Source organism: Danio rerio, chromosome 13 (assembly GCF_049306965.1).
Source record: "Danio rerio strain Tuebingen ecotype United States chromosome 13, GRCz12tu, whole genome shotgun sequence".
Taxonomy (NCBI): domain Eukaryota; kingdom Metazoa; phylum Chordata; class Actinopteri; order Cypriniformes; family Danionidae; genus Danio; species Danio rerio.
The window spans coordinates 3405388-3431148 of record NC_133188.1 but is presented as its reverse complement, the minus strand read 5'-3'; the positions used below and the strand labels follow the sequence as shown (position 1 = coordinate 3431148).

General features: G+C 38.5%; 1 protein-coding gene across 2 annotated transcripts in view; it reads left to right on the top strand.

Annotated features, from left to right (window-relative positions):
- Nucleotides 1–25761, top strand: part of prkn (parkin RBR E3 ubiquitin protein ligase) — a gene marked incomplete at its 5' end in the record, with an annotated part of 163018 nt that overhangs the window by 28456 nt on the left and 108801 nt on the right. The window contains 1 exon segment of one of the 2 annotated variants that reach the window (NM_001423707.1): nt 13182–13345. In NM_001423707.1, the coding sequence (NP_001410636.1) occupies nt 13182–13345 (164 nt within the window). 2 annotated transcript variants of the gene reach the window in all.

The following is a 25761-nucleotide window of genomic DNA, read 5'->3' as shown; positions in this document are numbered from 1 at the left end:
TCACAATTGGATTGCGTTCTGGGATATATTGGTGCTGGAGAGGACATATGAAGCCGGTTCACTCCCTTGGCCAAAATAGAGGGATTGAGGGAATGTCCATGAAGCTTATGGAAACACACTTTTAAATTGAGCTGGGGATTTCCCAGAGGGAATAAGGGATAGAAAGTTTGCAAGTGCATTTCTAAAAGTGGAGTGGAACACAGCCAAGAGAGCCCTTGCCATCCAAAAGGTAAAGATCCTCTTCTCTAAAGGCCACTTCACATAAATAACAGGATCTGCCATCCAAACCAATGGATAATAATGTCCTGTATGCGCTACAGTTATTGTGATAACTCTGACTCTGATTAGCTGTTGTTGCTATCAAAAATATTTGTAGCATTCATCAAGCTAGAAAAAAAGTTCTGAAAGTGATCCCAATGATATTATTCAGTTGTGCCGTTAGTATAGATAGTTTCTTCAACTACTTCAACAATCTAGGGCCACTTATAGAAGCACTTTCTGGAAATGTGTATGATTTGGCTTATAATTAGAGGACAGTCTCAGCTTTAAACACAGCAAATTTGAAATCTCCAACTCTGTAGCACCTCCAACTGTGCAAATTGGCAGTCATGATTATGTTAATAACTTTTGAACCATTAGGTCTATCTACAAAAGACGCTAAAATTGGCTCAGATCATGTTTATACTGTACCATTCCTGTAAAGCATATCAATGAGGACCCTTTGATGTAGAGCCCTGCGGGGGACTGTTTTTTTTTAAACTTGTATGTGTTTTAATGTGTTTTAATCTTCCAGACCGGCCCACTTCCACAGACTTAAGTGGGCTTGTGAAAAATATACACAAATATTCTATTGATTAATTCAAACATATGAACAGAATAACAAGCTTTAATGCTGTAATAACCCTCAACTTATTATAAACCTGTTTGAATTTCTTTCTTATGTTGATCAGATATTTTAAAGAATGCCGGAAAGCCATAGACTTCCTCAGTATTTCTTCTATAATGGATGCCAAATGGCAACAGGTTTCCATCATTTTCTAGAGCAGTGTTTCCCAACCCAACCCTGTTCCTGAAGGCACACCAACAGTACATATTTTGGAGGTCCCCCTTATCTGAACCATTTATTTCAGGTTTTCCAGTCTCTTCTAATAATAATAATAATTCCTGACATTTATATAGCACTTCTGGGCATTTATATTTATATAGCATTTATATAGCATTTCTTGGCGCTTTGCACAATAGAGGGGAATCTCCTCATCCACCTGGATGACGCGACGGGAGCCGTTTTGTGCCAGACCACACACCAGCTGATTGGTGAAGAGGAGACAGAATGATGAAGCCAATTATGATATGGGGATGGTTAGGAGGCCATGATGGACTGAGGCCAGTGGGCAGATTTGGCCAGGATGCCGGGGTGAAACCCCTACTCTTTTTCGAAGGACATCCTGGGATTTTTAATAACCACAGAGAGTCAAGACCTCGGTTTAAAGTCTCATCCAAAAGACAGCGCTCACTGAGCAGTATAGAGTCCCCGTCACTATACTGGGGCATTAGGACCCACACAGACCGCAGGTTGGGCGCCCCCTGCTGGCCTTTTTAACACCTCTTCCGGCAGCAACCTAGCTTTCCCATGTGGTCTCCCATCCAGGTACTGATCGGGCGCAGCCCTGCTTAGCTTCAGTGGGTGACCATGTGAGAGTTGCAGAAAGCTAGCTTAGCATTTTAATGTTCTGATGATTAGATTCAGGTGTATTTGAATAGAGAGAGGTTAAAAATGTGTACTGTCGGTGAGCCTTCAGGAACAAGATTGCCCACCCCTGATCTAGAGTATCCTCTTTTTGGTTAATTCATTAATTAATTCATTTTATTTTCGGCTTAGTCCCTTTTATTAATCTGGGGTCGCCACAATGCAATGAACCGCCAACTTATTCAGCATATGTTTTATGCAGCAGATGCCCTTTCAGCTGCAAACCATCACTGGGAAACATCCATACACATTCATTCTCTCACACACACTACGGATAATTTAGCCTACCCAATTCATCTATAGCGCATGTGTTTGGACTGTGGGGGGAAACCAAAGTACCCGGAGGAAACCCACGCCAACACAGGGAGAACATGCAAACTCCACACAGGCCCCGTTTACACTAGTGCATTTTAGTTGATCAAAAACGATCCGCGTCCACACTAGCTTTTCACCTAGCGTTTCTGAACATATCTCCGTCCACACTACGCCACAAAAAAACGTATATCACGTGACCATTCGCGCACTCTGGGCATGCGCGTTCTAGTATAAACAGGAAGGATGTGTCTCGCTCGACATTTGGTTATTGTTAGTCAACAAACGCCGGTTGAATAATGAACGCGATGACAAAGAAAGCAAGAGAGGTATTTTTGTGGATAGATGACGAGGTCGAGTTGTTACTAAACATAACAAATGAATAACAGCACAATGGTGCCTAAAACAGACAATAGTGCAAACAACACTCCCATTTCTGTGCCCGTGTTGTTGTTTACAGTGAAGGCTGGTCTGCTGTCTTCCGGTAGCGTTAAAGCCATGTGTTATAGTCATGTAATAGGGGCTTGATGAATAAGGGAAGGATACGCAATGGCACGAAAGCCCCAATCAGGTAGCGAATCTCAGCAGCCCCGCCTCCGTTTTCAGATGTCTCTGTTTTCCCCCATCCACACTGAGGCGGAGCAGCAGCGTTTCAGAATGAAAACGGCCTCTCCAGCGTTTTCAAAACGTTCCGTTTTCGGCGCTCAAAAACTCTGGCGTAGTGTGGACGGATGGCGTAACCGTAGGAAAACTTATGCGTTTTCAACGCATTAATGTAAACGGGGCCACAGAAATGCCAACTAACCCAGCTGGGGCTTGAACCAGTGACCTTCTTGCTGTGAAGCGACTGTGCTACACACTGCGCCACCGTGCTGCCTCTTTTTGGTTCAACTGGAAAAAAGAAACTAATTAAAGTGAATTGATGGTGAGTCCGTTTTTACTTTTGGATGCACTATCGCTTTAATGTGAATGGGCCTTGAAGACAAGAGTTTCAAGGTCAAGCTGTGCTGTTGAAGCACCTGATCACCACATGAAGTAACTGCTGTGTCACCCCTCACTTCGTTCTGAACTCTGGGTGTTATTGAAAGCACATGCAGAAAGCCTACAATTTTGGCAAATCACAGTCTTCCGCGTTCACATCTTGTTTGAGCGCACGTCACAGCCTGCCCTTTTCTTTAATATGAAAGAATGACATTTTGCAGTAAACCAGAATAAACCGAGGGTTTATCACATTCGGTAAGTAAGTGTTTGATCAGTGCACTCACGGAATTGAAGCCAAACATCTTAAAGATTCACTTTCCAGCGAGATGCTTTTAAAACTGCGGGAAGACGTTCTGAAAGATTCAATAAGACTCTTCGTCACCTGCCCAGATGGACACATACCATATGCATCTCTCTATCTCTCCATAATTTTTTTTCACTTCTCCCTGCCTCGGGTTACTCTTAACACAAATATATTTTAGATGGTTCAAGCAATTTCCACTGTCATGGTCCAGTGAAACCAAGACATGAGGTCTCAGATAGCTCATATTATGGATCTGTGAAGCTCAGCATTAATGTTTGTGTTTGTTGCATTTAGCTTGTTTGAGCAACCAACACCAAGGTCAAATTTTAGCTTTAATTTCTGACATATTAAAAGTTTTCTTTGCAAAAGGACTATTTGTTTCCTATGTTAGGTAGAAAAGAGGCTCAAATCCACTTTTTGCTATTTTAAGGATGAGGAAAAACAGTCTGTGCACCCAACGCATACTCTAATGGTGTTCACACCAGACGCAGTATGCGCGGATAAATAACGCTAATAGCGTGTAAATAGGTGCATAACAATTTGAATTTACTTGCTTCATTCGTGCGTCAAATTCACTTCACAATAGACGTGAATTCATATCATGGGCGGGGCTTTTGTCTCCCCTATGACTCTAGCTTCGCTGCTAAATGGCTGACATGGATTTTATTGTGACAATAGCTGTGTTTATGTGCTTTAGGAAGACTGAAAAACAGCGTTGATTTGTTTGGAGCCGTGCCTGAGTCTACTAGATCCATTCTGAGTTGCACCCAGCTCTGTGAGTTCATAAACTCCTCCAGACTCTATACCTGGATGATGGAAGCTTTCAGCGGTGCTTCTGACTAAGCCAAACCCAGTTTGATGAACTGTTGTCCGCTATCAGCAGGAGGAATTCTCCCTAAATTGTGTTTTGAATTTACGAATTGGATTTGTGAATTTACGAATTGGATTTGTGAATTTACGAATTGTGTTTTGAATTTTGAATTTACGAATTGGATTTGTGAATTTACGAATTGGATTTGTGAATTTACGAATTGTGTTTTGAATTTTGAATTTACGAATTGGATTTGTGAATTTACAAATTGTGTTTTGAATTTACGAATTGGATTTGTGAATTTACAAATTGTGTTTTGAATTTACGAATCGGATTTGTGAATTTACGAATTGGATTTGTGAATTTACGAATTGGATTTGTGAATTTACGAATTGTGTTTTGAATTTTGAATTTACGAATTGGATTTGTGAATTTACGAATTGGATTTGTGAATTTACAAATTGTGTTTTGAATTTTGAATTTACAAATCGGATTTGTGAATTTACGAATTGGATTTGTGAATTTACGAATTGGATTTGTGAATTTACGAATTGTGTTTTGAATTTTGAATTTACGAATTGTGTTTTGAATTTTGAATTTACGAATTGGATTTGTGAATTTACAAATTGTGTTTTGAATTTACGAATCGGATTTGTGAATTTACGAATTGTTTTAAATTTACGAATTTTATTTTGTAAATGTATAAGTTTTAAGACTGATCTGCCTTCATTAAAAAAAAAAAAAAACTTGCAGCATCACATTCCCATCGAACGATTTGGTCACAATCCACTTGTTAAGTGTGACGAAACGGCTTCCGGGTCCAAGCACTCTATAAAACCGTACGGGGAGACTCAACAAATGGTAATAATAAACGTTTACAAAGCGATATAATACTTTGAAAAATCATGATCGCGAGATATATATATATATATATATATATATATATATATATATATATATATATATATATATATATATATATATATATATATATATATATATATCCATGGCTAACATCCACTAGCCAGAAAGTGATACATTTTTTATAAATTGGTCAAATTTTGGTATTTGTGATGCAGTCCAGAGACCGATGTGTACACTATGATTTTATATAAAATTCACTTAACTAAAAAGTGGCTATAAACAAATATTTTCTTGAATAAAACGAATAAATGAGCAGCGGCTTGGACCCGGAAACAGTATTCATCACAACTTAACTAGTGGATACTTGTGCAAACATAATTAGTGTGTTGTTTTATTTATCATGCTGCATTTCTATATTTATTGTGACTTGGACATCAGAACTGCACATATTCCAGCAGGTGTACACAGGCGTCAAACATTGCATCAGCTTTCCGAATGAACGCATCTGCCCTGGAGGATGAAATTTTATTGCTGCGGTCTGACATTCAGATGAAGGCAGAGCTTCTGGTGGGCATTTTTTTGGAACTTCGATGAGAGAAAATAACCCGACGTCAGAAGATGTGCGCTGAACCTTGACAGCCTTGTTTGGCTTAACATACTTGTGTGAGACAGCATTTTCCCTCATGAAGATAACTGAATCCAAAAGCCGTTCAGCTTGAACTGATGATCACCCGGATGCCTGTTTAAAGCTTGCCTGATTGCATTGGCCTGCTGATTCATTTCAGTGCAAGTCATCTGAATTGTGCTGTTTCTTTGAATGAAAAGTACTTTCATGATCACTTAAATAAGCAAATCTAAATTTATCGACTCAAAGATGAATCATGTAGCCCGGGTCAACAAGACTTACAGTCCCCCTATTATGGATTATAAAAGATTTATATTTTGGTTTTGGGAACAGCTCAATTATATTAAGCACTACCTGACAAAATTCTTGTTCCCTATTTAAGTTTTAGGAACAACAAATAATACCTTGACTTCTAGTTGATGATTTGGTATCAGAAGTGGCTTATATGAAAGCCAAAAACCTATCGATTCCACTTATTTAACCAAAATAAAATATGATCATGCCTTGATTTTTAACTATATAATTAGGACAGTAAGGCCTGACTTTGCTGAGACAAAGTCACTGAACAGAAATGATGTCCAGTATAGAATATAAAGTCATGCTGCAGAGGAAAAAGAATGAATATTGTGTCTGACTCCATCATGAGCTTGGAGGACTGCATCCATACATCTCTGACATGACTCAAATCACTGATTAATAAAGTCATCTGGAATGGCAAAGACAGTTCTTGCAAGACTCCCAGAGTTCATCAAGAGTCATTGGATTCATCTTTTTGACTCCTCCTTCATCTTACCCCAGACATGCTCATTAATATTTATGTCTGGTGACTGGGCTGGCCAATCCTGGAGCACCTTGACCTCCTTTTCTTTCAGGAACTTTGATGTGGAAATGTGTATATATACAGTTGAAGTCAGAATTATTTGATTTTTTTTTCTTTTTTAAATATTTCCCAAATTATGCTTGACAGACCAAGGAAATTTTCACAGTATGTCTGATAATATTTTTTTCTTCTAGAAAAAGTCTTATTTGTTTTATTTTGGCTAGAATAAAAGCAGTTTTGAATTTTTAAAAACTATTTTTTGGACAAAATTATTAGCCTCTTCAAGCAAATTTTTTTTTCGATAGTCTACAGAACAAACCATCATTATACAACTTGCCTAATTACCCTAACCTGCCTAGTTCACCTTATTAACCTAGTTAAGCCTTTAAATGTCACTTTAAGCTGTATAGAAGTGTCGTAACCTTAACCGTAATCTTAACAGGGCTAAAAATATCAACCATAAAATAATTAAAATTTAAAAAAAAAATGCTTCTATTCTAGCTAAAATAAAACAATTAAGACTTTTTCTAAAAGAATAAACATTATAGGACGTGTAATACGTGTTGTAAATACTGTGAAAAAATACTTCCTCTATTAAACATGAAAAAATGTTTGAAAGTAAGTATTTATAAGCAAATTTATAAGCAAATATTTGAAAAAGACATTCAGGGCTCATAATTCTTGCTCCATCTGTGTGTATTTAAATTTTCTATCATTGTTTCATTCTGTTTTTCTAACAATAAGGACCTGTTTGAAACTATATGCATTACGCAAAGCTTTTATTCTCGTATTCCTAATGAGTATCTGATCAATGGAGATGCCTAATTCATAGTGTAACCACAGTCAAGGTGTAGCTCTTGGGAAAATGTCAGTAGTAGTAATATCCGACGATCTGAAACTTTAACGTACTTGGACGTGAATAGTATTATTGTAGAGTTTGGCCTCATTGCTTTGTAATCGGGCCCAGTGGCGCGGCGATGATTGCTTTCTGTCACTCTCGCTGACGGACGAAAAACTCTGACAGTCCAGGCACGTCGAGATGCGCTCGCAAAACTGACTCCTGCGGTGATGAAACATGACAAAGGGGGAATTTACTCATTTGTTATCCTCCTCAAAGGCAGACAAAACAATGAGAAACATTATGGAAATCAGCCTGACAGCACACGTCACCTGACCGGCCCTAAAAGCGGCTCTGCGCTCAGATCAGCCTTATCTTGGTTTCAACTGTCATTGCTATTCTTAGTGTAATCAGTAGAAACGGTCTGAATGGAAATAGCCTGATATTAAAGCCTTTTCTGTGATAAAGAGTCGAGAAATATAGCAAAGATATACAGTAGAGGCAAGAAGGGGGAATGAAATGCAGTGTAATGTTAAAATAGATGGTTCACCTAAACCAATATAACTGTAAAGCGTTTACCACTGTGTATTATTTAACACTTTAAAGATGTTTAGGGACTGAAGACACCAAGTGATGAAGTGTTTCAGGTGTAGTTTTGTCCCATTCTTCCTGCAAACAAGTCTTAAGGTGGGCAACAGTACGTGATCTTCGTTGTTGCAGTTTCTGCTTCAAAATGTGCCACACATTTTCTATTGGAGACAGGTCAGGATTGCAGGCAGGCCATTCAAATACCTGTATCCTCTTCTTCCACAGCCAGGACTTTGAAATATGTGGTCAAGGTAGCATATTGTGCTCCAAAATCTCTGTATTTTTCAGCAATAATGGTGCCATCACAGAAGTGCAAGCACCACTTACACAACCCCATACCATGACAGACCCTGGCTTTTGGACATGTTGCTGGAAACAGTCTGGATGATCCTTTTCTTCTTGTGGAGAACACTACGCCGGAAAATTTAGCAGGGAGAACATGCAAACTCCACACAGAAACACCAACTGACCCAGCTGAGGCTGGAACCAGTGACTTTCTTGCTGTAAGGCGACAGCACTACCTACTGCGCCACTACGTCGCCCGAGATTTATTGGTATATCAATAATATGATCACTACGTTATACTTTCTGGTGTATTTTTGTCATACAAAGCTTTCTCATTTTTTTAATGATGTACCATAGAGTTAATCAACATATTATTATGTCATTGTATGATGAACAAAATCCTCAGGACACTCAAAAATTGTCAAAACTCTGCTCTTTGTTCTAACTACCTGTTTACAATGAGCTGAAACGACACAATTCTTGAGATTTTTGGGGGGATAGCTTAATTGTTTTATGTTCAGTCCACTTAAAATTGTAACAACCATTAAATTAGTCAATTTGCATTGGGACGGCGTGAAGGGGTTATGTGAAACCAAGCATTTTTTACAGTGTACACTTGGGATGTAACAATATTGTAAATACCGTCATACCGCAATAGAAATTTTTTTCAATATTACCGTAGGCGGATGACTTAATAAAACTATATTTCTGAGAAAAGTTTGCTTAGGCGAATGAAGCGGACGGGAGATAGCAGGAACTATCCCATCAGCCTAGACGTGGCCATCATCCTTTGCGGTCTGTTGTCACTACAGATCCAGAAATGCAGAAATGGAGTGTGCTGCTAGTAACGGGGAAGAAAAAGAGGAAATGATCGAACCTAATGCGGGTTTTAAATCAGATGTGTGGAAGCATTTTGGTTTCTCTCTAAAAAGATACGAAAAAGGAGAAAAGGTGACAGACAAAGAAAAAAACAGTATGCAGGCACTGCCAGACTGTGGTGAAATATAAGTCGGGCAGAACACAGCACACTTGTTAGATTGATGCAGACATTGACTTGTACCGTAAAGAGACCTCTATCTCACTCATGGCTTGTCCTCTCAAGTGGTGGAAAGACAATGCACAACGTTACCCACTGCTGTCAACCTAGGCTAAATCATATCTCTCTGTCCCAGAAACCTCAGTCCCAAATGAGAGGGTTTATTTCTGTTGCAGGGAACATGCCCAGAGATCCCAGCTTTTACCAGATTATAGTTATATGATCATTTTCCTTAAAAACCCATCTCTATCTGAGTGAGTGATTAAATGCTATATGTGATGAGTTTTTAACATTACTAAATTGAAACTTTATTTTTTTATATGGTTTAATAGTTTTTTGTTATTAAAATTGAAAAATTGAAGTTCCTGTTTGGAAACTTACAGATAGATGGCTGATTTGTATGTCATTGATATGTTCAGTGCCAAGGTAAATAAACACTTTTGCCACTTTTTTCGAGTCTTTTCATTAGTTTTGTTTTATCTGTAAATTATTCAATAAATACCGTACCGTACCATTCATACCGAGGTATTACCGTACCGTGAAATTCTGATACATTACATCCCTAGTGTACACTCAAAAAGATGTTCAAACAACTTATTTAAAATGGCCTAAAACATCACAATTCTTTGGGGGGGTTTTTTTGGACAACTTAATTGTTTCATCTTCAATCCACTTAAATTTATTCAAGCAATTAAGTTAAGTCAATCGCTTTGTTGAAGGAGTTTTTTTACAGCGTACTGTAGGTTTGGGGAAAAAAATGAGTGTAAGAAAACGAGGCCAGAATTGTCCATTTTTAGTTGAATTATGACATTAAACATGCCGAGTCCAAAACCCTTCCACACCATTTAAATGCAGGTTTCTGTCTCTGTCTGCTCTGTGCGATATGATTTGTTGTATTTTTGGCCTGCAATTGGCTGAAGTGTCATTTGTCTCAAAATGCGGCCGACCGAATGCCTTTATTAGAGAATGTCACGCTTTAACAACAAGCAATCACTCAAAGCCTTCTTAAAGAGCGTTGCGAGACCCTCGGCTTGTGTCGTTTAGTAGCAATCAGTGCAAGTGTTGGTCTTTCTGTGCTTAAGTCAACAATATCACTGAATGCAATTTCCTGGAAGAGCTATGGCTGAGTGATATCGAGTCTGCATGACCAAATCCCTCTCTTTCTCTCTCACTTTCTCACTTTCTTTCTTTCTTTTTTTTAGAATGTTTGTGTGTTTCTGGGAGAAGCAGAAAGGCTTTGTTTATATAGAAGCATAATACATCAGTCCTGTTTTAGGGCCAACCACGGTTCTTTTTGCACACACTTTACTCAAAAAACATGTCGTTTGTTGTTTCTTTGAGCTACTTATTTAAAATGAGTTAAAACTAGAGATGGGTATGGTTAAGGTTTTAACGGAATTCAAGCCAATAACGCCCCATTCACACGGGGATTCAGCGTCAATGCTTGACTGAAGTCGTGTCTGAAGTTGGAGCTGAAGCGATCGTCATAGAAGCGTCAGCCAATGAAATTCAGTCAGCAATAGGCCACTGTCTAGCAGGTGTATTTGCATACAGTGATCTGATTGGCTGACGCTTCCGTCGGCGATTGAAAAGTTGAGCTAGTCCCAACTTCTGCAGCAAGCGACGCCTCTGAAGCGGCGCTAATGGATCCACAACGCAGTTCGGCAATGCCTGACGTCACCCATTCAAAGTAAATGGGAAGCGTTGACGCTGAAGCCCCGTGTGAATGGGGCGTAAAGGTCCCGACTTCTTTTATAAAAGTACCGAACGTTAAAGTACCGAACCAATAAGTGGTTTCTATAAAAGTAGTAATTCCGTTAAAGCCTTAACAAGACCAGCATTTCTCACGTGATATTGCCAACAGTGCAGACGAACATCAAATATTGCAAATTAGTAAATGTTGGTCAGTTAAGTTATGTTACTATAAGTAACGATTATTTAGCAATGATTGTCCATTAGAACCGTTAATGTCAGAGCTTATTGATACTTCAGTATTTTTAGCACCAGTACTAATAAAGTACCAAGTTTTTTTTTGTTGGAACAAAAGTTTTATGTTAAGTCCACTTAAATTTGTGAAAACTAACAAGTTAATAACTTAATTTATTCTGTGAAACCCAATATTTTTTACAGTGTTTTTACAGTGTTTGTTCAGAATACTTATTTATAATGAGCTAAATCAACACAACTCCTCAGATTATTTTGGAGATTAATTTATATCCCCATTATTAATTTATTACTTTATTGAGGAAAACGTAATTGTTTTATGTTCAATAAAGTTACATTTGTAAAAACAATTAAGTTAACCTCATCGATTTGTGTTAGGACAACATGAAGGAGTTGTGTGGAACCCAGCATCATTTACAGTGTTTGGTCATAAATGAGAGTAAAAAAGCAAACTAACTTTAAATTGTTTTGTGAGGATATTCGTTGTGCATCTACACATTTCATTATGCTCAAATTCAGTCTGGACAAATATTTAATCAGAGCTAATTACACAAGAGTGGAGAACAAACACCTTCACGCCGTCCTCTCGCCCTTTCCATTTTTTTTGTCCGTAATGTGCAATTTTACTGCGCATTCTTTCCTTTAATATCAGCCATTTTTCCATTTCCCAGTTTATCTCTAAGCCTCTGGGGGCTCTGAAAAAGGTTGACTCATTTCAATTAAAATAATAAGCACACATGATAATAAGAAAAAGTCCTTCTGCAGCAAATCGCAGTCATCTTAATGAAGGGGGTTGTGCTGTAAGGGGACGGATGGCAAGGGCTGAATGTTAACATGGCCTTTTTTTTGCATCTCTGCCTCTCACCTGTTTTGTCCTTGTCCCAAACTGTTTAACTTTTGTCTTTATTTTTTTCTGTGTAGGATATTCTCACCTATACTTCTTTATATCCTGTCTAGTGTGTGTTTGAGTTTTTAATTGCTTTGTCTGCATATTTTACATCTTTCCATTGATCCGGTGGATAAGTCTGGGTTTGGAGGTAGCCAGGACAAATGGTACTTGCCTAACTGCATTATGCAAAGTGTAATGTTAGCGGAGGGAGGTTATGGTGTGGGGTTGTTTTTGAGGGCTTGGCCCTTTAGTTCCAGTAAAGCTACTCTTAATGCTTGAGCATACCAATAGGGATGACTGACGTGAATCTGACATTTCAACACAGTGTCGAGATCCCGAAGCGCAATTGTTTCGAATTACTGCACTGAAGCATGATCCGAAACAGTCAGGTCACGTGACTAAGAGTATTCGAAACACCCAGGTCATGTGACTAAAGGGATTCAAAACACCTTGGTCATGTGACTAAAGTGTTTTGAAACATTAGGTCACATGACTAAAGTGTTTCGAAACACCAAATCACGTGACTAAGGTGATTCAAAACGGCTAGGTCATGTGACTAAAGTGTTTCAAAACACCAGATCACGTGACTAAAGTGATTCAAAACACCTTGGTCATGTGACTAAAGTGTTTTGAAACATTAGGTCACATGACTAAAGTGTTTCGAAACACCAAATCACGTGACTAAGGTGATTCAAAACGGCTAGGTCATGTGACTAAAGTGTTTCAAAACACCAGATCACGTGACTAAAGTGATTCAAAACACCTTGGTCATGTGACTAAAGTGTTTCGAAACACCAGGTCACGTGACTAAGGTGATGCTGTTTAAAATATGTGCCACATTAGTTGGCGTATCATTCATCAGGAAAATTAATGAATGAACTCATAATAGCAATTTTGGAGTCATTGCTGTGCTATGTTGTGGACCTGCACACACACACACACACACACACACACACGCACACACACACAAGTTGCACAAAAATTAGGCAGTCAATATCAAAGGCAAATCATTAAAGCGATAGTTCACACAAAAATGAAAGTTTACATTTAATTTACTCTCTCTCTGGCTTATAAACCCTGTGTCAGCATCAGAATTCCCCTAATCTCTATCATTCTCTCTTCTGTCTTTCTTTATAGTTTTCGTGCGGTTTAATTCCAGCCATGGGTTCCCGGTGGAGTTGGAGCAGGGTGCGAGTGTGTCTGAGCTGAAGGAGGCGGTGGGTCGTTTACAGGGCGTTCAGTCCGATCAGCTGCGGGTCATCTTTGCTGGACGAGAGCTCTGCAATGAATCCACACTTCAGGTAAACCTCCTCAGACAGCATATTTGAATGTTATCACTCTATTGAATGTGCGTTATATCAGTGGTTATCAGCTAATAGATATGGGCTAGTAGAGGCTACCAGTAGGCACAGAAGGCTGTTATCATCCATCCACAGCGTTAATCATCTATAGATCACATACAGCTGCACCCGGAAGTTAATGAGAAATATTTAGATTATTATTATTAAATTGTTATTAATATGGGGCGAAGTAGGTAGTGCTGTCGCCTCACAGCAAGAAGGTCGCTGGGTCGCTGATTCGAACCTCGGGTCAGTTGGCGTTTCTGTGTGGAGTTTGCATGTTCTCCCTGCGTTCGCCTGGGTTTCCTCCGGGTGGAATTGGAGAAGCGCGGACTTTGTCTTTTATCAGTGCCAACTTATCCAGCATATGTTTTACGCAGCGGATGCCCTTCCAGCTGCAACCCATCACTGGGAAACATCCATACAAACGCATTCACACACATACACTACGGACAATTTTTTAGTTCACCCAATACACCTATGCCACATGTCTTTGGAAACCAGAGCATTTGTAGGCATAATATTATTTTTAAAAATAATAGTAATATTGTAAATAATGTTCAATTTCAGATCATTTTAACTGATAATTTTGCTCTGAGTGACCAATGTTTCATCTAGAGCCACATTAATACGTTTTGTATTCTATGATATACATTTTTTGTACTGTAATATTGATGATAACCATTGACTTACATGAAATGAATCACCAAGTATCACAGTTTCCGCAAAAAAAAAAAAATCTTATTCTGTGTGCTATTGAAGAAAAAATAAAATCATCTGGAGGACTTGAGGGAGAATAGGCATGGACCTATATAGGATTCTGACAGTATGATAACCTTGGATAAAAATGTCATGGTTTCAATGTATTATGATTACTGCTCTAAAATATATTCTTTTTAAATGTCTGGGTAAAAAACAAAAACTTTTTTTTCTCTTTTGAACACAATATATTTTATTTTAAGAAACATTTCAAATATTTTGGAAGAGTAAACATGTCAGGCTTAATGATTTAATGACTTCTGCAGTCATCATTTGTTTCAAAAATGTTTTAAAAATGAAATACCATATCTTTGTAATTCTTATAATGCTTGTCAAATGTTACCATCCTCTAGTCAACCAATAAGTATGTAAGTAAGAAACTAACTAAATAAATAACAAATAATAAAGTTAATGAAATAAAATTCATAAATATATAAATACAATAAAAATTTAAATAAATTAAATTAAAATAAATAAATAAATAAATGAAATAATAAAACAAAATATATAAATGTATTTTTTTAATATAAATTTAAACATACATACATATATATATATATATATATATATATATATATATATATATATATATATATATATATATATATATATATATATATATATATATATATATATGTTTTAAATATAAAAAAATAAATAAAAAAATTATAAATAAATAAGACAGACAAATAGATACATAAATTAATAAATAGATAGATAAATAAATAAATAAAATAGATAAATAAATAAAATCTATAAATTAATACGTCAATAAAATGGATAAATAAATAAAAAATTTGATAAATAAATAAGACAGACAAATAGATACATTAATAAATAGATAGATAAATAAAATAGATAAATAAATAAATAAAATCTATAAATAAATACGTAAATAAAATAGATAAATAAATAGATACATAAAATAGATATATTTTTTACAGTTTAAAACGGCATCTTTAGATATCTTTTTTGCTGAAGATACGGCTGTCTCAAAAACAATAAAAAAAATGAAATAAAAAAGTATACACATACTTTAGGAACGGTATTGCAGAAAATGTTGACAGTTTTAAAACCCTGACTTTTCCAAACCGCAGTATACCTTTAAAACGGTTATCGTCCCATGCCTAAAGGAGAATAGATTATCTTTATGTGAACTATTCCCTTAAAGCTTGACAAAAGGTTGTTAAAATATATCAATATAAAATTGTACTAATTGGATATGATTGAAAAGCGCACTCTCTTTCAGTGCAGTAAAAACGGCCTTTTATTACAATAATTTTACGTTATTGACTAAAAGCGCACTACAAGTGCACATCCTGAACCATTAAACTCTTCTTTCTCACAAGGGCTTGCTTTCTCTTACTCGCTCTCTTTTGTGTTTGGATAATTAGGTTGCTCTTTGCAAGTAAGAGAACATCTTTTAAAGTGTGCGGGTCAAACCCTGTATTAGTCCGAGTGGGCAGCTTGTTATTATCGAGCTTTTCATTCAGCGCTTTTTCCTCTATTTTGCTGGCTTCCGTTTAGCCCGTCTCTCTGTTTGTGTCTCTGTGGGGGCTTTGACAGAGTAAACAGAGCCAAAGGATCTCCTGAACTTTAGTCCACGGTGCTTCATTAACCCTGACCTTCTTAATTATGCATTAAACCAGACACTCACACACACACACACACACTGTACTGGAGCATCCAGAGACATTTTGTTGTCCAAAACACATTCCCACAAAAGTGGTCTGCAATACCTGGAGAAAACACGCTGTTTTACCGTGCATCACAGTTGCAACTGCTTGAATACAGAGCCTATAGAAGTACACGATATAAAGTGTGTGTATATACATATATACACACTCATTGAATGAGTGTATATATACACTCATTGGCCACTTTATTAGGTACACCTTACTAGTACCGGATTGTCCCCGTCAGAACTGCGTTATTCCTTTGTGTCGTAGTTTCAACAAGGTACTGGAAATAGTCCTCAGAGATTTTGCTCCATAATAGCATCACACAGTTGCTACAGATTTGTCGACTGCACAGTCATGATGCCAATCTCCCGTTCCACCACATCCCAAAGCTGCTCTATTGGATTGAGCTCTGGTGACTGTGGAGGCCACTTGAGTACTTGAGAGGATTCACGCTTTATGACATGGTGCGTTATCCTGCTGGAAGTAGCCATCAGAAGACTGTGGTCATAAAGGGATGGACATGGTCAGCAACAAAACTCAGGTAGGCTGTGGCTTTGACACGATGGTCAATTGGTACTAATGGACCCAAAGTGTGCCAAGAAAATATCCCCCACACCATTACACCACCACCACCAGCCTGAACCGTTAATAAAAGGCAGGATGGATCCATGCTTTAATGTTTTTGATGCCAAAATCTGGCATATACACACAGTGGGTACGGAAAGTATTCAGGCCCCTAAATTTGTTGTCTTGTTTTAATGTGAGCCAGAAAGTACATTAGAGCATATCAATCTAACGTTAGACTTGTATGAACGGCAAATTAGGCTAACTCGTCAATGCAAACTAATGTTAAATGTTCGCTTACCTGGAAAAAAGAGCAACAAATATTAATTTTGCCTCATTCTGTAAATTGATAGGAGAAAACTCGTGATCTTACCTTTCACTTGTTCTGTTCACTGGTAAAACAATGCAGGTGTGTTTTTTTCTTCTTTTTTTGAATTTTTGTGGACTTTGCAGGGGGCACATAATTATGACCTGATGACGTTTGATTGGCTGATGGAGTTGGGTCATCATGAAAAATGTTGGTCTCAGGACAACTAGCAATTGGCAAAATCAGGACGTGCGTGTTGGACAGGTGATGAGCAGTGCCTGGTTTTCTCCCCACATTCCACTTAGAATTAAGGCCAAAAAGTTTTATATTGGTCTCATCAGACCAGCGAGTCTGGGAGTTTCCCACCATCTTGGAGTGCAGGCTTTCATGTCTCAGGCAACTTTGCCATGAATGCCCTCACTGGTGAAGGGCTGTATTGATGGTTGACTTTCTACAACTTTCTCCCATCTCCTAACTGCATCTTTGGAGCTCAGCCACAGTGATCTTTAGGTTTTTCTATCACCAAGGCTCTACTCCCCCGATAGCACAGTTTGCTCAGCTCTAGGAAGGGTTCTGGTCGTCCCAATAATCTTTCATTTAAGGATTATGGAGTCCACTGTGCTCTTAGGAACCTAATGTGCAGCAGAATTTGTTTTGTAACCTTGGTCAGATCTGTACCCGGCCACAATTCTGTCTCTGAGCTCTTTGAACAGTTCCTTTGACTTCATGACAACTGAGAACTTATATATTGCTTAAGGGGATAGTAATATTGTCCTTAAGATGGTTTAACCCAGGGGTGTCAAACTCAATTCCTAGAGGGCCGAAGCCCTGCACAGTTTAGTTCCAACCCTGCTCCAACACACTTACCTGTAGGTTTCAAACAAGCCTGAAGGACTCAATTAGTTTGATCAGGTGTGCTTAATTAGGGTTGGAACTAAACTGTGCAGAGCTGCGGCCCTTTTGGAACCGAGTTTGACACCTGTGGTTTAAAACTAATTAAAAAATGCTTTATTATAGTCGAAATAAAACAGATAAGAAAACTTCCTCCAGAAGGAAAAAAATATTATTGGAAATTGTAATGAAGTTTACGACTGTAACGGGGAGACTGGCACGGAGGGATCCATTATGCAGTATTTATTAGTCACACTTTCATTCAACAAACAACACGCACAAATGTGCGAACATACAACAGTAACAGCAATGCAGGTCTTAGGGCTGGCAGTTGACAGACACAGAGTGATTTACCAGGCATGGGTCAGAGGCAGGCAGCGAGTATCAGAGTCCGTGTAACAGGCTTGGGTCGAGGGCTGGCAGCGAGTACCAGAGTCCGTGTAACAGGCTTAAGTCGTGGGCAGGCAGAAGGCAGAGCAGAGTCAGGAAACGGGCTGAAGAGGAGATCAGGCAGGATAGAACGCTCAGTAATGCTGGCCGGGGCTAAACAAGACTTCGCAACGACTGAGTGTTTGAGAGCTGCTTATAAAGGGTACGTGGGTCATTAGCGGGATTCAGATCAGGTGTGCTGGATCAGTGTAAGTGGATGATGTAATGCTTAGAAGTCCGGAGATGGTGGCCTCTGCTGGCCAGCGAGGGGAGTGACTGGGACCGAGTCGGTGACAACGACCTTCTGGCCGCTGGGAAGAAGGAGGCAGAGAACCCACAAAGTTTTAAAATATTAATTAATAAAAGGGATGACAGCTCCTCAGGGAGGCTGCCGTCTAAACCAAAACAAACGGACAGCAACTCCTCACGGTGACTGCCGTCAAAGTGAAAACCAAAGTAAAACAATATGTCCGGGCCCGGTCCTCTCTCGGCTTCCTCTGCCATCGTTCCTCCTCTTATAGTCCAGAGCTCCTTTCGTGGGATTCGAGGCCGGTGCGCGCCACAGGTGCATCCACTTACGCGGTGGCCTCATTCCGTTCCCAAGACTCTCTGCCCCACCCCCTCGCCACATACCACATATAGGTTTGGTGCCACACGAGACCCATATGAGACTGGCCGAGAGAAAAGAAGATGGAAAAAAAAGAGGAAAGACCGAGTAGACCGAGAGGGGAGAGAGGAAAAAAAATGGGGTTCGGTTCTCCAGACATGCTGCCACTCGATCCTCCACCAGCTGAGTGATACGACGATGTGTTGGGAGCCCTGTGGGGGAATCTATCCACCTGTCCGTCTTCTGGTGTCCGCCGGCAGTTCGACTGGCTGGCTGGCATCTTTTCTCCTCTTATAGTCCAGAGCTCCTTCCGTGGGATTCGAGGCCGGTGAACGCCACTGGTGAATTCACTCACGCAGCAGCCTCATTCCGTTCCCATGGCTCTCAGCCCCGCCCCCTTTCCACAGAAATATACTGTAAAAAAATCATTGCTCCGTGCATCAATTGGGAAATTTTTGAGAAAAAAAAAATCACATGAGGGCTAATTATTTTGACTGCAACTCTATATAATACTGTCTCTTCCTAACATTTGGTTTATACAGTCTATAAAGTCACTTTCCAATTTGAAACTTGTCATGGAAGTTTGCTGAAGAAATATTCACAGTTAGAATCTCCCGCTGTGCTAAATATGGGAGCAGCTTCCGACATCGGTTTTGAGCTGTTCTGTGTTTGTCTCATTCTTTACCCCTCGAGTCTGAACAAGCACAGGACATTTGGTGTGATTCGCGGTACCTCATTTTCACCAGTGAAGCTCCCGCTGGGTGTGAGATCGGTAGCAGATGCTGTGTGGAGCTCTCCGTCCCACTTCAAAATCCCCGGCTCCTCATTCTTTCTGCTTAATATAATCCTTCCATCACATTGCAGCTCATAAATCAGTGGAGGAACATGGAATTGTACAAACGTGGAGGGCTGATGGATTTTTTCCTGTCAGTTTGCAGGCTTCACCTGATGTTTTGATTGACAGAAGTGACGTTCAGAAATGTGGTTTGTCTCTAGAGATGTTACTGTACGCTGCTGTTTCGGCTAACAGAAGTCTAATCCTGACGTGATGACCATTCAAGCGATTTAAAATAAAGTAAACATGCTGAAGAATTTGATCATTCTTTCACTAATAATATCAATATTTTAATACCTTTGTTTTAACCAGAAAATAAGATGAAAGTGCACTAATTTATTGCTTTTTTGTAATTTATTGGCTTTTGGACTTAAGGACTGCTGATGTACCTCATATAAACATTATGGGCCCTATCATACACCCGGCGCAAGGTGCGACGCAATTGTTGTTTACTAGTTTCAGCTCAGCACAAGAGTCGTATTAATGTTTTGCGCCACACTGTTTAAATAGCAAATGCATTTGCTCTCATATGTGCGTGCACAGGAGTTCTAGTCTAAAAAAGGAGGTGTGTTGAGGCGCATTGCTATTTTGAGGAGCTAAAATACACTGTTCTGACCAGATCAAAGCAGGTCTATAGTCCGGCGCAGTGTGCCTCTCTTACACACTGCTTAATACACACAGGATGTACAGCAATACGCAAATATCTTAACATATAAAAAATTCAAGGATTAAAATGTTAAAAAAATGATTATTTTCTAGGCTACATAAATATAAAAACCACCGCCTCCATGCCTTCTTCATCTCGGGAGGCTTTTTCATTTCATTCATAACAATTTGCTTTTGTATAATGTTATTATTATTAGCAGTATTGTTTATTATATATGCATATTTATATTTGTTTTATTGAAAACAAGCTTAGGTTTGCCCACCTGTCAGGTTTTAGACCATATGGAGCACAGCATGTGTATTTGGAAGTTCATTTATTCGTTTGCTGGAAATTAGAACAAAATTTAGAAATAGTTTTGAAGCAAATCTTAACTGCGCTTAACAAACGGAATTAATTATTTATAGGCTAATGGATGTCTTTGCGTACAACACGCTTCCTTATTTACGGAAGAGAGTAAAAGTAAATAATGAGGAGGCTTATCTCTCATTCTTGTGCTGCAGATGGTCTGTTTAACTGTTTTCTTACTAGTGAAGCGTTCAGTTTTTACACTTTGAAAGTCTGCCGTGTACATAGCTAATGCGCCATGGCACGACGCAACTGGCTCTTAAAGGGAATGGGAGATGAGACTCTGATTGGTTTATTCTCAAAACACACCTATAACTCATTAAGAGAATAAGCTCAACCCTGTGAGACCATGCGCTGCGGTGCAGAGCGGATTTTTCCATCTTTAAAATAGCAAAAGTGGATTCACACGCCCTTAATGCTTTTACGCTTTAAACTTTGCGCATGGATTGTCAAAATAGAGCCCTATATGTTTTCGTTTTTTTCCCCTTTTTACTTAATTTGCATACTTTAATGTTGCAGAATTTCTAATGAGAAATTGTATTGAATATCAATATTTTTCAAGGTATCTTATCAAAGTTGGAAATTCCAGTATTGGGACAACACTAGTACAGACACACACACAAACACAGTCTCAAAAATAATACTGTAAAAAAAGAACCCACAAACTTTTAAATAACTTTTAATGAGAAAGTAAAACAAACAAGACGGCAGCTCCTCACAGAAGTTCAGTGGGGTGTGGTGTTCCCACACCTGTGAGACCTGGGAAATAGGGCGAGAGGAAAGGAGATGGGAAAAAGAGGAGAGACAGAAGCGACAGAGAGAAAGGAGAGGAAAAGAAAAATTGGGGTACGGTTCTCCAGACATGTTGCCTCTTAGTCCTTAACCAGCTGAGAATTCCGATGATGTTCTTGGAGCCTGATGTTCTCTGGTGGCCGGCGGTGGTTCTTCCGGCTGGTGGCACTTCTTGTCTCCTGCTCTGCTAGCGATTCTGTGGACGGCCCCTTGTCTTTAGTGGCTCTTTCCCTTGCAGTATTGAGCCCCACATCCCATGCTCTCCTCCATGCTGGGAGCCAGCAACAACTCCCGAACACTCGCCCCCCTCTTAGCCGTGAGGGCATGTGGACAAGGTGCCCCCCCCTTCTCCTGAATTTCAGCACCACTGTAACAAAGTTTGATAACCACCTGAGAAAAAAAGGATGTGGAGAACCAATGAAATTTTAAAGAACTTTTAATGAGAAAATAAAACAAACAGACGGCAGCTCTCGTCTTCCACTGCTGTCTCTCCTTCTTTCATAGTCCAAAGCTTCTCTGTGGGACTCAAGGCTGGTGTGGGGCACAGGTGCTTCTCATTGTCACTCAAGTCCTGGCCTCATTCGGTTCCTACGGCTCTCGGCCCAACCCACTCACCACAATTACATTTACAAAATCCAATTCTTAATTCAAATCACAATTTGTAAATATGCAAATTCAATTTGTAAATTCAAAACACAATTCTTAAATATACAAATATAGTTCGTTAATTCAAAACGCAATTCGTAAATATACAAATATATTTCGTTAATTCAAAACGCAATTAGTAAATGTGCAAATCCAATTCGTAAATTTAAGACACAATTAGTAAATATGCAAATACAATTTCTTATTTCAAAACGCAATTCATAAATATGTAAATCCAATTTGTATTTTCAAAACACAATTCGCAAATTCTAAACACAATTCATAAATATGCAAATTCAGTTTGTAAAATCAAAACACAACTCTTATATTCAAGACACAATTCATAAATATAAAAATACAATTCGTTAATTCAAAACACAATTCATAAATATACAAATACAACTCGTTAATTCAAAACAGAGTTCATAAATATGCAAATACAATTTGTAAATTAAAACACAATTCGCAAATTCTAAACACAATTCGTAAATATGCAAATTCAGTTTGTAAAATCAAAACACAACTCGTAAATTCAAGACACAATTCATAAATATACAAATACAGTTCGTTAATTCAAAATGCAATTCATAAATATGCAAATCTAATTTGTAAATTTAAAACACAATTTGTAAATTCAAAGCACAATTCGTTAATATACAAATACAATTCGTTAATCAAAAACACGATTCGTAAATAGGCAAATCCAATTCATAAATTCAAAACAGGCTGCATGGTGGCACAGTGGGTAGCACATTCACCTCACAGCAAGAAGGTTGCTGGTTCAAGACTCGGCTGGGTCAGTTGGCGTTTCTGTGTGGAGTTTGCATGTTCTCCCTGTGTTGGTGTGGGTTTCCTCTGGGTGCTCCGGTTTACCCCACAACTCCAAACACATGTGGTACAGGTGAATTGGGTGGGCTAAATTGTCCGTAGTGTATATGTGTGCATGAGTGTGTATGGATGTTTCCCAGTGATAGGTTGCAGCTGGAAGGGCATCCGCTGCGTAAAACGTATGCTGGATAAGTTGGCGGTTTATTCCACTGTGGTTTTATTTTTAGCAAATGTCTTATTTTTGAGACTGATCTATCTCCATAGGAGTTTGGCCTGCTGCCTCATGAGCTTGCAGTAAACACAATCTATACAAAGTGCTTTAAGTGAAGAATCAACAGTGAAGATGTAATGGTGATCAATACTAGTTTGTGCAAAGAAAAAAAAGGACATTTCTCTATTGTAATTACACCATTGCGCTGCTGTTTATGGGACCCATCTTGTAAATCCGATTGTGTTGCAGTCACTTGAAGACATTACACTTCTCTGCTGTCGTTTTGTGCTTTGTCAAGGTACCTGCGAAAGATATTCACCTGATGATGTGCAGATGTGTTGTGGAGATTAGCTCAGCAGGCTAATTGACATGCCAATCCACAATAAAGGAGTAATCTTTAAAGGTGGCATATAATAAAAACCTGGATGAATAGCTGAATAAGAAGAGTTAAGCACATGAAAATGGTCAAACCGTGAGCCTCAAACACCACTGTTTCCTCGTTCTCATGTAAATTTCACAGTGAAATTATAAAAACAATTGTTTCTTTCCTAAAACGGGTGATCCACTGCTGTTTCATGCATGCAGAGTTATTAACACTGTTAAAGTGTTGGACAAAAACATTAAAAATATAATTTAGAAAGGTCATGAGTTAAAAAAATAATAATAAAACATATGAATAAATATAAGGAGTTATTTTCTAAACTAGTAGTGTTTTAAAGTTAATGAATGGATAATTATCATGAAACTGTTTGTTGTATTATAACCGTGATTATTCAGACTATAATCGTACAACCAAAATCTATAATAATATAATTATTAAATATATATATATATATATATATATATATATATATATATATATATATATATATATATATATATATATATATATACATACATACATACATACATATACATATATATATATATATATATATATATATATATATATATATATATATATATATATATATATATATATATATATTTATATATATATATATAAAAAAATTGCATTACTATAATAATATAATAATTTTTTAATGATAATTTTTTTATTTTTTTAAATATCTTTTTATGTTTGCATGAAATCTTGCGTGACATATGAGGCGTAAAATGTGATACCACCTTCCTCAGCCAGTAGACTTCCAGCTTATTATAGTTTCACAAAATTGAATCTTGCAGAAAACAAGCCCGAATGATTTGTGTGAGTGAGTAAATTGCATGCGAATCTCTGGGATTCTCACAGCTCTATCCTCGAGTGGCTCTTAAGTGTTGACACCAGCAACAGGTTGCCACCTTGCTCTGTGAAATCAATATGCCTCATATTTACTCAATTTTCTTTAATATGCTCTCATCTTCTCCAAAAAAAAAAAAATTATTTACATGTCTCTCAGTCATATTTCCCACGTCTTCATTATATATTGAATTTACTGCAGCACAGATAAAGTCACACTAATTAAATCCAAGATTTGGCCTTGTGCGAGTGTTTGTGGAGAATGTAAGCAGCTAATAGGGTATTTGCACAGCTCCTGGCTCTCCTGTTAGAGATGTGTGTTCCTGACAGTCACAGTCTGTGCTGATGCTGTAATCAACTCATCTTTAATTCATTAATTTCACCTGCTCTGTGATAGACACACATTTGTACAGCTATCTTTATGGGGACTTTGCATAGATATACTGATGTTTCTACTGTACAGACTGTATATTCTGTCCTCTACACCTAAACCCAACCCTCTCTGTGAACAATCTGCATTTTAACAATTGAAAAATACTTCATTTTGTCTGATTTATCAGCCATTTTTTTCAAGCCTCATTCACACTTCAAATGACAAGCAACCGTTCATTTCAACGGAGAGTAAGCAACTTCCATCTACATGAGCAACAGCAGCTATTGGCGATCAGGTGGGTGTGTCGAGTGGTGTGACAAAGTTAAAGGTGCAGTAGGGGATCTGCCAAAATGCTAACCGCTTAGCATATTATCTTTGGACGGCGGGGATGGACTGTGATTCAAAGCCACACCCCCTGATATCACGAGCGCGCGCACCGCGTCACAACAGCCGACAGACAACCCACTAGTTCATGTCATTCGCCAGTTAGTTAGTGTCAGCGGCGTGCAGGAATTACATTTATTACTTTGGCACACTTACATGCTATTTCAGAGCGAAAATTCAGAGTAGCATGGTAAACAGTATAGGAAGGCTGTCATTGTTCAAAAATGACCCAATGTGAATATAAGAGCAACTTCAGCTCAATAAAGCAGGTTAGGCGGAATAGCGCTTTTTACTGGTGTTTTGTTGTTAAACTAAATATAAATCTACAATATAGATGCTGTCAAAGAACCTTATGAAACTGAAAATAATCGCATCAACCAGTCTGTGCATAGAAGTCATTCATAACAAAACACAATCTAACATAAAATAGTTTCAAATCAGAACATGACCTGTCTAACAGTGATACTTCAGCCATGGTGTCGTCCCTCCTCCAGCGTGCTAAAGTAACTCCAATATTGATTCAGGTTTTTAAAAGTTTCAATTCAGCTTTCGATTTCTTCCGGTCCGTCTCGTGACCGCGTGGCCGCTTTAAGGGCGAATTATACCCGCGCCTGGCCCGAGCTCGGCTGTCCTTCGGCGCCTCCGGCTCCGAATCGGCATCTGCGAGCGGCCCGCAGCTCGCTCGGAGCGCATGCGTCTGTGATGCAGACGGGCACGCGCTAATGGCGGATCTGCGTGAACACATGCGCAGAAGTCGGAATCTACATTTGCTGACAGACAGTCTGACCTGCCTATCGGAATTAAGGGAGATGACGGTCCGA